The sequence below is a fragment of the Ctenocephalides felis genome, unplaced genomic scaffold (assembly GCF_003426905.1).
Source record: "Ctenocephalides felis isolate EL2017-DRISC unplaced genomic scaffold, ASM342690v1 CF-g0.4_SCAFFOLD_03570, whole genome shotgun sequence".
In the NCBI taxonomy this organism is placed as follows: Eukaryota; Metazoa; Arthropoda; class Insecta; order Siphonaptera; family Pulicidae; genus Ctenocephalides; species Ctenocephalides felis.
Window position 1 is genome coordinate 5,363,492 of NW_020539724.1, and position 14,875 is coordinate 5,378,366.

The 14,875-nt window shown below is 28.8% G+C and overlaps 2 protein-coding genes across 2 annotated transcripts; both read left to right on the top strand.

Moving 5' to 3' along the window:
- Window positions 1–127: 127 nt before the first annotated feature.
- Window positions 128–3,463, top strand: LOC113383137. The gene is made up of 2 exons (XM_026621385.1): window positions 128–256; window positions 3,191–3,463. The coding sequence occupies exons 1-2, from the start codon at window positions 221–223 to the stop codon at window positions 3,461–3,463; spliced, it is 309 nt and encodes a 102-aa protein (XP_026477170.1). The 5' UTR covers window positions 128–220.
- Window positions 3,464–8,819: 5,356 nt separating this feature from the next.
- Window positions 8,820–10,609, top strand: LOC113382993 (putative peptidyl-prolyl cis-trans isomerase dodo). Its single transcript, XM_026621251.1, has 3 exons — window positions 8,820–9,012; window positions 9,361–9,564; window positions 10,230–10,609. Exons 1-3 carry the CDS (start codon window positions 8,946–8,948, stop codon window positions 10,448–10,450), a joined length of 492 nt encoding a protein of 163 aa, XP_026477036.1. The 5' UTR covers window positions 8,820–8,945; the 3' UTR covers window positions 10,451–10,609.
- The last annotated feature ends 4,266 nt before the right edge of the window (window positions 10,610–14,875 follow it).

Below are 14,875 nucleotides of genomic sequence, written 5' to 3' on the forward strand. Positions count from 1 at the left end.
AGCACATTTCCACATATCTATTTAATCAATTTTAAGTTCACAAAAGTCTCTAATGTAAGTCGTGTCTCGCGTGTTTCGTAGAGAGTTTACTCGGACAATTGTAAAATGTCAAATAGACTTGTAAAAGACAAAGTTATGTAGTGGTTCTAAAGTAGTGATATTGTGTCGAGTACTTGAGATTTCTGGCAGATGCTCCAGAGGTGGTTCCAGTAATGACCCAATGTTTTGGCAGCTGCTGCAGAGGATATTTAACAATGTAAGTGCAAAGCATGTTTTATACATAGCGAGTCAAAGAATATTTTTCTAGAATTATATACAGGTATTTATCGTACTATATCTGTTGCACCTATAGTGTTTTCAATATTCAATATTTAACTTATATATATATATATATATATATATATATATATTTATATATATATATATAAATATATATTTATATATGTATTAAGTAATATATATATATATATATTATATATATATATATATATATATATAAATATATATATATATATATATATTAAGTTTTTCTTAATTTTGAATTTAAAGCAGTCAAATGATTTTGAAAATCTTTACTTCAACACAATATTGTTTGTCATCTTTAGTGAAACTTTAATTTTAATAGAAATTCATAAAAAGATATTACTTTTAATTTATGTTCTGAAAGGAGTAGCAATTATTGACCGAGTTTGTGTTACATGCTACTTTTTATGTTTGTAACAATAATATTTCTTATTAATTATGTATTTAATGCTTGTTTTTTATATTAAATGAAATTAATAAATGAAAATTAGTTTAAAGGTGCCTTGAGAACTTGTCACTTTGTTATTCAATATCATTTATAAAGCAGTCTGTATATATTTTAGTGGAATATTTTCTGGCTCGTGCATTATTAATATACACCTAAGTCTGTTTTTACACGGTTTTGATATAACACGGTTTGAAAATTGAATATTTTCAATTTTTCTACACGATTTTATTCCATTTAGCACGATTTGAAATTTTATGTACTTAAATTTATTTGTCAAATTTAATTTTTGCGAAGTATGTTCATATCACAAAAAAGTATTTATGAAAGAAAAAAGTCTGAAACCATCGATAGTATCGATAGTTTGCGAACACTAGCTTAAAGATTTTAGTGAATTCCCCTTTAGCGCGTACAAACAATTTTTACTGGTCAAAGCAAATGTTTAGATAAACATGAATTCTTGTTCTTAAAAATTCTTGTTTTTCACTAATTTTAATAGGTTTTAGAGATTAGGAACAAAACACCCATTTTTGTATAAGATCAATGTCTTTTTTACACGTTTTTTTTTTTACACGGCTTCTTCTGGAACCAATTTACCGTGTAAAAACAGACTTAGGTGTAATTATATACATATATCTGCTGAAAATATAGTTTATATCATAATATACAAGTCAATATCATTTTTTACATAGTATACCTTATACAATCTATTTTTTGTTTATTCAACAACAACTATTATGGGAATAAAAGATTTTAAATTAATTTGGCAGACATATGTGTAAAAGACTTAAGTTCTTATTTAATTTGTTATGGGGAAAACATGTTGATTCAGTTTTTTTTCATTTATTTATTCAAGTGCATTTTATACTTGTTTTAAATATATATAAAAGAGAAAAGTTTCTATTTCTCTTATGTATCAAAGATGCTGAATAATCATAATAATATTTCACTAGAGATTCTTTTGCTCTATAAATAACACTATGAACTGATTTTGTGTGGAATTCAGAATTTTTATATGAATATTAAATTTTTGCTACCAAATTATTAGTTAACTAATACAGCTTTTTGTAAGCATCGATTACTTATTTGCTGAAGGGGTCCTAGCATCCTTCCTTAGGTAACACCTAAATTGATGGTATTTTGTTACAAATTACAAATTTACTTTGTTACAAAAATCTCTTTTTTATCACACTTGTTCATTATTATACAGAAAAAATATTTGTATTTGTATTTGACATTTCCAGTATCAAGAATCATGTGTTTTCCCTGTAGCGACATTGTCTGCATGTACATTCTTATTTATGGATAACACGATTGCTGGTTTTGATCAAAATATTTTAAATACTCAATACAACTTACCAAATTGTTAATTAAATGCAGCTTTTGAAAGTCTTTTACAGTAGTTTAATTTTAAATTTATTCAATTATATTGCTGCATAGCTAAATGATAGATTTTTATTCTTTTATTGATAAAAACAATTTTGATCAAGACATGCAATCAAAGTTTCAAAGAGTTGACTTGAATGATTAGATAAAACATAATTTTGTTTTAACAAGTTTATTATTCGATTCAAGTTGTAAAAATTATTTAACTCAATTTCTAAAGGATAACAATCAGATTTAAACAGTTTTGATGTAGTTAATGTTCACATTTGAATATTTTTTATTAATTCATTTTACAAGTTTTATTAAATTTCTTTTTTGGCTTTTTCCAATAATTTGTATATTATTCAAGTCAGCTATATTTGTTTTTTTGTCTCGATTAATTGTAAAGGTTTCACATGTTTTATCAAGTCGTATAAACGATTTTAATTCGATTAATATGATTTCATTTCATCGATTAATTAAATAATTCTCTCGAATATTTTTTTTTTTTATAAGTCCAAATTTTTTGATTATAATTCTTTCGAATAATTTTTTTTTTTTTTAAGTCCTTTCAGATATTTTTTTTTTCTAAGTCCAAATTTTCTGATTATAATTCTTTCGAATAATTTTGATTTTCTAAGTTCTTTCGGATAATTTTTTTTTTCTAAGTCCAAATTTTCTGAAACCTTTTCAATTAAGACAGACGAGTTATTTATGCATGCTGTATTATCCCAAAGCCAACATTCGAATGAATGAGGCTCACATTGAATATTTCACAACGAGAAAATTTTATTGGGACAAAGTTAAAAATTTTAACTAAGTCCCAGTAATTTTTTCTCGTTGTGAAAATTTCAACGTTGACCTCATTTCATTCGAGTGTTGGCTTTGGGAATTGGTGTGAGGGAACACTAAAAAACATAAAAAAGTTTCAGCATTGAACAGAAAAGAGAAAAATTCATCTGGGACTTAAGGGGTTTTTTTTAGGTTCCTCCACCTCCCCTTCCCCTCCTCCTTCCCCTTTTTTTCCCATTTTTTTCCTTTTTTTTCATTTTTTTTCATGTTGTGGTTTTTCGGTAGATTTTTGGATCCGGCATGCATCTTCCGCAATGTGTCTCCCTGCGTGTAACCTCTCGCACCATGGACCTCAGGTTGACCATCACTTGGTGTGTTCGTTTCAGGACCCTTTGCGCTCGCCAACAGCCATCCACCAGCACTGCTCCATTTTTTCTGCTTCAGAGTTGCTCGTCGTCGCCTTCAGCTGGACTCGATCCGTCTCACCTTGTGCCTGCCTCCAGAGTGATTTCACCGAGTATGCGGTCACTTAAACCGCTCGGCTATTTAAGTTATTGATGATAAAAGTTATTTTTATTCCTATATTGTATTAATATTGAATTTTAATAAAGAATATGTATCATACACATCTCTCTTATTCATCATCTGCCTCTACCCCTCTCTTTCCCCAGTTCTTCCTCTACTTTTTTTTTTTTTATCTTTATGTATCTCTCTTGCAGTCAAGTGCGAAACTTGAGTTTTTCAGAAATTTACTAAGTGTCAAGGTCGAAATGCGACACCTGAATTTAATATTTTGAACTAATATTTGATATTTATGAAAAACTATACATTCGAATTTTCAAACATGCTGGGGATTTGAACCGAGAAACAATGAGCAACCGTAGTGGCAACTTAACGATCTCGGCCAATTGGTTATAAAGAACCCTCCTCTATTTGCAAAAATATAAAGTCTTATTTTGATAATGAAAGATATAAGCTTCCTAAAAAAGTTGTGTGCCAATTGTGCGAATGGCCGAGGTCGTAAAGATACGGTCGGTTTAGGACAGAATAATAATTCGAGGTTCGCTAGATCGAACCCATTTATCTGAAAAAAAATTAAATTCAATAATTTTTCTAACTGTGTAAATAAATAAGATATATAGATAAATAATTAAATTTATTGAGTGCTGCCAGTATTACAAAAATTGACATAATATACATGTGCATATATATAAATATAAATGTGTATATATATATATATATATATATATATATATATAAATATATATATATAAAGATAAGAAATAATAGGAGGAGGATAATTTTTAATAAATTCATATTCACGCCTGGTTAGCAGTAAACCAAACCTACTTTGGTGTAATTTAAAAATCCTTTTTTTTCGATGGAAAACCGGTCTATCAGGGGCAGCCAAAATTGGTCAAAATCATGACTTTCAAATGCAATTTTAAGGCCCTTAATGAATGAAATTGATAATTTTAATGAATGCATTGTGTAGACTAAAGTACAATCTTTATACCAAACCAAAAAAATTACAAATTTATCGTCGTCTTCATAGTTAAAATCAGCTTCAAAGTTGGCCATTTTTCAAACTTCAAATTGGTAACAAATGCAGAAGAATTTTTTTTCCAAAAACTGATTTCATATTCGGTATCAGCGCCTCGAAAACTATCAGAGTCGGTCAAAACATTTTGAAAATCGCGAAAAAAAATTTTCATTTCATTAGTAAAATTTTGATTTTGCAACCAAAGATTTCGATTTTTCAGGGGGTGTATGTGGGTTTATCCAAAAACGGAAAATATTTTCAAAATCAGCGTCCCAAAATCAATCAAAACATTTGGAAAATCGCGAAAAAAAAACGATTTTTTTTAAAAAAAATCGATTTTGCAACCAAAGATTTCGATTTTTTGCGGGGTGTATGTGGGTTTATCCAAAAACGGATAGCATTTTTGAAATCAGCGTCCTAAAATCTTTTGGAATCAGTCAAAACATTTCGAAAATTGCGAAAACAAATCTATTTTTTTGCTAAAATTACGATGTTGCACACAAAGTTTTCGTTGTTTGGTTGATGATACACGTTCTGAAAGCTCATCAAACAGGATAATTTTGTCCTTTCTATCAAAAAGACTTTGTCCAATTAGTGGTTGTAAGGTTCCTTTTAAGGCATTCTTATAAGTCATAGGCACCTGTAATAAGAATCAAAATTTATTCTAAGGATATGCATCTAAAATAGGATCATTTCCAAAGCTTAGAAAATGCATAGATAGTCCATGGATTCAACTTGAAATGAATTTGTAGAATACATCATTTATTATGATCGAATAATTTGGTATCATTTTCAAATTGAGTAGAATGTGTTTAAAAAAAAGCATGAATTCTATGTTTGCAATATGATTTAGTAATTATAAATCTAAATTTTATCTATTTTTTAATAATATGGATAAATTGAAATGCCTAGAACAAAATTTTCAAGTTGTTTGATAAAATGTACACAGACACAAATTCGCGTTTCAGTTAAAAATTATACGAAATTTTAGTATCCAAATATATATACTAGTTTGCACTAAATTTTAGTAAGTTTTTAGTAAGTAATTTTAGTAATTTTAGTAATCTTTATACCAATAAAAATACAAATTTATCATCGTCTTCAGCTTCAAAGTTGGCAATTTTTCAAACTTCAAGTTTTTCAAAAACTGATTTCATATTCGGAATCAGCGACTCGAAAACTATCAGAACAGATCAAAACATTTGAAAAATCGCGAAAAAAAATGTTCATTTCATTAGTAAAATTTTGATTTTGCAACCAAAGATTTCGATTTTTCGCAGTGTATGTGGATTTATCCAAAAACGGATAATATTTTTAAAATCAGCGTCTCAAAATCTTTTAAAATCAGTCAAAACATTTCGAAAATTGCGAAAACAAATCCATTTTTTTTTGCTAAAATTACCATGTTGCAACCAAAGATTTCGTTGTTTTGCAGTGGTACACGCCCTGAAAGCTCATCAAACAGGATAATTTCGTCCTTCTCATCAAAAAGACTTTGCCCAATTAGTTTGTTGATTATATTTTTCATCTATTATAGGGGAGACCCAGGATTTATGTTTCCTTGTAAGGCATTCTTTCATGCTTTTTTTAAAACTCATTTTACTCAATTTGAATAAATATCAAGTTCAAATCATGGACTATATCTATCCACGGATTTTTTAACAAAGTTTTTGCCGTTTTATTTATATGAAATATTCAAAGATAACACCGGTTTTTAATACTTTTTTAAACACATTTCACTTCATTTGAATATAATAAATGCAACTCCGAGTTTGCGCAGAGGTATGTGCATTTATCCAAAAACAAATAGCATTTTTAAACTCAACGCCCCAAAATATATACAAATCAGTTAAAGCATTCAAAAAATTGCGAAAAAAAACTTGATTTTACAACCAAAGATTTTGATTTCTAAACTAAATCTAAAAACGGATAGCATTTTGAAGACAGGGTCCCAAAATCTGATAAAATCAATCAAAACATTTAGAAAATCGCGAAAAAAGTTGGTCGTAGGGGCAGAAGGAGTGAATTTTTCCAAAAACTGATTTCATATTCGAAATCAACGCCTCGAAATCTATCAGAATCAATCAAAACATTTTGAAAATGTTATTGAAAAAAATATTAATTTCATAAGTAAAATTTCGATGTCGCAACCAAAGATTTCGAGATTCTACTCATGTATCGGAATTTATCTAAAAACGGACAGCATTTTCGAAATTAACGCCCTAAAATTTATCGGAACCAGTTAGAACGTTCTAAAAATTGCGAAACAATCTCGATTTTTTTGATAAAAATTCGACGACGGAATCGAAGATTTCAATTTTTCGCAGAAGTATGTGAATTTATTTAAAAACGGATAGCATTTTCGAAATCAGCGTCCCAAAATCTATTAAAATCAGTCAAAACATTACAAAAATCGCGAAAACAAATCCATTTTTTGACAAAATTTCGTTGTTTTGCAGCGATACATCAACCCTGAAAGCTCATCACTTGTGATAATTTTGTCCTTTCATTAAAAAGACTTTGCCCAATGAGTTCCTGATTATATTAAAAAAAAGGTAAACAGTAAACCATGAAAATAAACCATAGATATATCTTTGAAAATTTGAAAAAAATTAAAATGGCGAAAAATTAGCAAAATAAACCATACATATATCTTTGAAATTTTATTACTTGCTTAAGATAATCACGAAATTGTCAACTTCCCAAAAAATGTGTTTTATCAGAACTAAATTTAGCAGTACAACTTAAAGCTTAGCGGTTACCTTTAAAACAAAATTGAATAATCCTGCCTTTAAACACCGGTTATGTAACCAAGTGGTTAAGCGCTTGACTGCAAACCCATATGCACTCTCATCGAATCCCCTAAGCGTCTATGCATTAGCTTACAAATCCAGTAATAATAATAAAAGTAAAACTCACATGAAATCCAAAATCCTCAGAAAAGTATGTGTGACCAGGATTAACACATTGAGCTAGCCAGTAACAGGATCACACTGTTCATTTGTACACTGGTATAAAATGAATTTACTGTCCGTTTTTTAAATTTGTAACAAAACTCTACCTCAAACTGCCGACATCTGTGTGGTAAATAGGAGTTAAATTTTCTAAAATAAAACTAGTTATATGAATTCATATGCAAAAATTGCAGCTATGCATTTGATGCTTCTCAAACAATAAAATTCTTTTAATTTCTAAAAAGAAATTGATACAATGACACTGCAAGATACACTTTTAAAAGCTAACTGGGATTCTGAAATGGCAAAACCCGTGCTTGCTAATTATGTATCACCACCAAAACATTACTATAGAAAAACCAATTATTTTGCACATTTAGCTCTGTATCTTTGAAATGGCTGGACCTGCCTTTGCTAAAAACTAATCACCTCTTTTCCCAATCATTACAAATAGAATGTATTTTAGATCATTCAAGTCGTACTCCCATAGATAAATAAGCTCCATTCTCTCAAAAACTCGATTTGTATTTTCTGCACTCTTTGCTCTGTATCTCCGTAATGACTGGACCGTAACTTTTGAAGTCAGTGAAGACATTTTTGAGAATCCGTTTATGAAAGATAAAAAATCTGGTCACATACACACATACATACTTTTACCAAATTTGGTCTCAAACGATTTAGCATTACTTGAAAAGTTAAGTAAATATAAACTTCTACAGTATAAAACAAATTGAAATGTTTCTTACTTTATAGTAAGCCCATGGAAATTTAAACATATAATATTAATAATTGAAGGAATAACATGACATGAAAGCATTGCAATAAATAAATCAAAGTAAAAGCAATAAATTATATTTTTTTAATACTTTAATAAATCATATTATTTGACTTATGTCAAAAAATGTGTAAACTATTGGTTAGAAACATGACTCCTGGTAGATAATAAAAAATATTTGGGTTAAGCTGATTGAAATTTGCTTATTATTACCACAAAATTTCTTCCACATTTATTTATGATTTAAACAATGTGCATTTACTATATCAAATCACTTCATAAACTTATGAGAAAAAGTCCATTTCGATTACACTTTTGTGGTTTGCAAGTAAAAATTAATCAGATTTGTTATTATTTTGATTATACCACATTTAATATATTAAATTTAGATATATAAATTGCAATTGAATACATATCAAAATAGATATTTTCTGCAGTAAGAAAATAGTAGAATTCACTACTATATTCAGAAATATAGTAAATAATTTCAGTTATAAATTATGTTAATTATAATACTGTTAATAAAAATTATAAAAAACGAACGAATAAAGTTCTAGAACTAGCTGTCATTATCTTAGGTTGGTACCACTTGTTCAGTCTCTGCGATACGTCACATTTTTACTTTAGCCGTAGAGTGTCCTATCTCCGGTCACTCTATGGCTTAATTCGATAGTTGTTGACAGCATTTTGTCTTACGCTCAGTTCTGTACAAATATCGCGGGATTTAGGCTTGTTGTTTGAATTTAAGTTAAGTTTATAGTTCTTAAAATGGGCGACGAAGAAAAAGAGGTGCAATTGCCAGCAGGATGGGAAAAACGTCTTAGTCGATCGACTGGTAAGCGTTATTAATAATTTATATTTATAAACAATCTTCATACAATGTGCTTGTGCATTTTGCAAATACTTTACATAATGAGACAATGTTTATTTTGTAACATAGTGTACCTTCAATGCTATTTTATGACAATAAATAAATCATAGTTCATTTTGGGCGTAGAAAAATCTATTAATGCATACAAATCGATTCCTTACATTTTTTTAGGCGTGGATTTGAGATTTTCATCAACACTTTGATCTAGATTATTTACTTTTGTCATATAAAAATTAGATTCCTACTAAAATATTACTGCAGTAGTATTGCCTTATATTTCTTCAAGATTATTAATGCCTTCTTTTTATTTAGGTCAGCATTATTACCTGAATATTTATACAAAAGAATCTCAATGGGATGTACCAGAAAAGCCTGCAGAAGCCGGGCCGCAAGATGGGCCTGAAACTGTACAATGCTCACATTTACTTGTTAAACATAAAAACTCAAGGAGACCAAGTTCTTGGAGGGAAGGCCATATCACAAGAACAAAAGAGGAAGCTTTGGAATTGCTTGCATGTAAGTTCTCATTTTAAATTTAATATTTATGTTGATAAATTATTGAAAGTATCACCACGCTGAGGTTATGTAAGTGGTAATCTACAACTATTGAATATGATTTATAAAACTGCTTTCTTATATCTATATAAATTACCACGTAAGTAATATATTTATTATTATTTCATTACTAAATATTAATGGACGATGTGTCATAGGGACTACAAATTTAAAATTGTTTTATTGTTTCATTGGCAAATTTGTAACTCAGCTTGAAAACACATTTTATTGAGGGCTGTCTTTTCCTTTAAAGTGTATTTATGCACCTCGATTGCAAGTTAATAGTTGGTTCCTGAGATTTAATTTTCTACAGAAACACATATTAAATTTTAGAGAGTTCACATAGTTTAACGGACATAACGCTAGTATTTTTTTGTTGTTGTTGCTGAGTTTTGTTTTGTTTTGATCTAAACTTGAAGTGTATTTTTTGTGGGTGTCGTATTTTATTCATGGCCTTATGCTAGTCTTTTTTGTTACTGAGTTTTTGATCTAAATTTCAAGTGTATGCATTTTTCTGTTGGTGTTGTATTTTACCAAAAGTGTGGAAAGTAAACAAGAAACATTTTTTGAGTTTCATAACTTTTGCAGTAGTTAGTGATGATTATTATACTCAAACTCAATTGTAGCATATCGTGAGGAGATTGAAACTGGAAAATCAACATTTGTGGATTTGGCACAGAAATATTCAGATTGCTCTTCAGCTAAAAGAGGTGGTGATCTAGGTCCGTTCCAGAGAGGAACAATGCAGAAGCCATTTGAAGAAGCTGCTTTTGCTTTGAAAGTAGGAGAAATGTCACAAACAGTTGACACAGATTCTGGAGTTCACATCATTTTGCGCACTGCTTAAAATTACAAATTATTACAAATATCAAATAGATGTTAAGAAGTTGTCTTATTTACTATTTTATAGATACTGGCTCTTGTTATTTTATGAAATAGCATGTTGAATTTGTCTGTATCTTCTGTATCTTATGTGTAATTTTATCTGCACAACCGTAGCTATTAATAATTTCTCAACTCAATGAAATTTAGGTGTTGTTTGTTGCGATAACCATTATTACTAAATAACTATAAAAATGAATGACTTGGTTATCAGAATTTTTATTATAGCAATTGAATTAAATTGCATAGCACATATTATAATACTTTCTTATCAATAAAAGTATATATACACCTTTTTGTAGCAAAGCTAGTTAGTTTAAGAAAATTCTATGCTTGTATATTGAATTTCTTTAAAAGGTGATATTATAAAATTTTAACAAATCATAGTAATGAGTATGCTTCCTCAAATTGAAATTTAACTTAAAAAAATTACTTTAAATTTATTTTATGATACCTTTTTCTTCAATTTCCATCTTTTCAAAAATCTTTACTTTCCTTGAAATTATGAATGCTGTATATATTTTGTAGATATCAAATTATACAGTTCGTTGATTATGTTCTAATGAGAATTCTTTATATTTTTAAACATTTTCAATCAGATTGGTTTTAATAACTTGCCCTCAAATTGAGAGCATTTTATTTTGTTTTATTCCATTATGATATTGGAAAATTTAGTGTATCTAAAGATTCTTATATGTTTCTATGCATTTATATTTGTATTTATGAGAATATAATTTATATTCTAATACATCAGGAGATTTTAGTTGTTTTTTCACTTCATTTGAACTCTTATCTGTTCACTTTAATACTATGTTGATAATTTTTTTTTTTTTTTTTTTGAAATAATTATTTGATCATTTTACTTTATTACATAGAATTTCATGAGCAAATACCAAAACTTGAAATAAGAATTTATATTCTCAAAATTTGGGAGACTCGTGCAATTTGTTAATGTGCAACTTATCCAGAAAAATTGCTCTTTTATTTTTGAATGAAATAGATTTTGCAGTTTATGAGAATATAATTTCATTTCTTTTACAACAATTTCATTTTTTTTTATTCATTTCTGCTTTAATTGCCTTAATGCTATGCAACAAAACCCAATATTGAAAAATGCTACGTCTTTTCTAATATTTCGCCTAGGAATATGTTTTTCATCTCTGGCAAGTGAAATTGTAAACTGTTTTGTAGGCGTTGCTAATAAATTAGTTCATTGTAGCAATATATATTAGTTAGGAGCATATTTTTATTTTTTAGTATACATCTAGCAAATATAATAAGTGAATGATAATAATGAGTGGCACATACCAATATTGCTTCTAGCGTTAGATAGATTTATAAACCATGGCACAGTTTTTGTATTTTAATTGAAAACCTATTCTTTTATAAAATGGCATACCTGAATGTTTCAGGCTGAATCTTTTATCAAAATCACATTTTTTTCTCTGCCTTACGGATATTTAACTGTTCTAAAGCAAAAATATCAATCATTATGATTTTACTTTAGATTCCAAACTATTTCAAATTTCAATAAAAAACTTTAAAACGAAGGCAAAAGACCATCAACGATACTTCTACCTCTGAATTTATCTGATGGTTTACAAAATGAATTGTTCATTCTTTTAATTTTGAAGTGTTTACCTACATTAACACTTCATTGAAAAAACAAAAGCCAAGAAATATGCACTCTGTCCTAAGTGGTCTGCCCATTATTCCAACCTTTAATGATTTTTATAAATAAACCACTTTTCGTAGGCCTATAATATTTTAGCATATTGGTCGATTCCAGAAACCCGTTTCAATATTTTCCACAATTAATTACGAAGAAACAACCCGACCGATCTTTACCATAAACTAACCAGCACTATTCCCAACTGATTCAAAAAAAAAATCAAAAATCGGTTCAGGATTTTTATCAAAAACGTGGAAGAGAAATTTTGCCCTCATTTGTTATAAGGAAAAGGGTAGGGCGATCTTAGAGTAAACCTAACGCCTCTTACCTTTTCCTAATTTTGATTTAGACAATATAAAATTAACGAATAAGCAACATGAACTTCTCCTTCAAGCTCTTAAAAATTAAACATCTTTTGAAATATTGGTTTTATCCTTTTGCGTGAGAGCTGCATTACGAAGGAATGCTTTTTGAATAAATCGAATTATTTGGACAATAGTGAGAGTACAGGAAGCTCCAATTTAACGAACAAAATCGACCAAAAGGTCATTATCATTTTAAAATATCTTCACAATAACCTAAAGAACTTCAAGGTTAAATTATACTGTTATCACTACATTACTAAACGCTTCCGGACTCTTTGTAATCTCATGAATTTCGAAAATAGACAATCATGGATAATGCAGCCATTTACGAGCTGTTTTGATAGATTTGTTTTGATTGCGAAGAAATTCTAAGAAAACAGGAAGATATTTTTTACCAGCGATTAGAACTACTTATTCTATGAGCTTTATTTGCTTTCACACATCTTAGTTTTTTTCCAACCCAGTGGTCATCCACTTTTCTTTTTCATGTTTATGAAATCTAATAACATCAATTGGAAATTTGATATCAGCTTGATATCGAGCTGGCCAAAATTGGGATTGAGCAAAGACCAGTTTGTGCTGGACCACGTTCGTAACCATCACAGGTTAACAATAAAAGAGACATCAGGAAGAAATTATAGTTCTTAATATTTGTCATTCGTTGGTTTGTGACATCTACAGGATTTAAACATAAATCTTCAGTTTAAATTCAAATGGCACTCTTGAGAAATAAAATATTTGGTATCTCATTCAGGTATTTAATTTCGGGTAAAATCCTTGTGGAGTTTACTATTGCGCAAGTGTATAATTTATATATAGTGTTGTGATTGGAGGCAACTATGGATTTCCATCAAGGTAAAATTATTTTTACCACAAAATATATTTTCTAAAATCATTTTGCTTGTATATTATTGTTTAGTATGATCATTTTTGAGGTTTTTAGTTAATACATTTTTTTACATTTGAAATCCAATTATATCTTTTGTGATTTGGAAAGACTGCAAATGCATTATGCAACTGCATTGATTGTTCATATTTATTGTACGTGGCTAGCTTGTGATGAAAGGCCAATAACAATCATAATAATTACAATGTTGTCCTGGCCAATTAATTATTTTCTTCTGATAATTTCGAAATATTTTTGATACAACAAGAATAAACAAAATATTTTAATAGAAGCATGTACTTCGAGAAAAATATTTTTTGAATGAAATATGTCGGTCACATAAAATCTGTTTACATAATTGTTTTTTACCAGTTTGGTACCAGAAATAGAATTTCATTCATTCATTACTATTATCGCCGGAAGGACTAACAAGTATTTCCAGTTATCTTTAAAAAGTGCTGTTACTATCAGAGGTCCTTATCTATGAGGGCATAGATTATAAATAGACTAAATGCACTATCCTTGTGGAATGTTTGATGAATATTAATCTAGATTTATTAAAATTCACATTCCTTACATATCTGCATATTAGAATTTAGAATTGCGCGAAGGTTTCCTTTGTTGGACAACTAATGGATTTTTTTTATGCAAATGTTGATATAGATGTTGGATATGGATGTTGATGCAAGGTCATGAGCGTAGTGTTTTGAAATATTACTGAAATACTAATAATAATTAACATAGTCTTCTACCCAATCTTCCAAGTTTGAGAAAATTTTGAAAATCATTACCACATTGTGAGTTGGCCCTACGACATTTACCATCTTCATTAAAAATTTGCAATTTGCAAATATGTTAATAAGATAATATGTGGTCCTTATATGTTATGAATAAATAGATTTTATTATTGGTAGGTCAAATATGCATAATTCATAATTCCAATCAAAGTATGTTTTCGTTCCAAAGGAATGCAGAAAAACCTTCGTGCTCGGAATTTAAAAATTGCGATTCTCTGCTGATTGATTGAGAGAAGTTGAGAATCAATGTCATTTATTCATCCAATCCTATTAATGAAATATGTACTAGATCAACAGATTTATAAAGAATTTATACAGAACAGACCAATTATTGTTCTCTTGTACCCTTGAAAATGGAGTAGATATTTTTAAATCTACATGACATACTGCATTCCTCATTCTGGAAGTTGATTATGGAAAATTATCAATGTATATTATCAAATATGTCAAGTGTTCAGTTACTTTTGGTTGGGGTTTCTATAGAAGAAATAACATATTTAGATAACTCTTCAGTACAAGCCATACAAAGTTTGATAGCTACCAATTTTCCTAAACATTTTTTTTTATTTGGACAGTATTCAGATCTATCAGCTGTTGAGCTGTAGCTGTCATCCTAGCGTATAGGTGCTATTTTTGCTATTTAGAGCTATGTTCTCAAGTGAAAACTGAT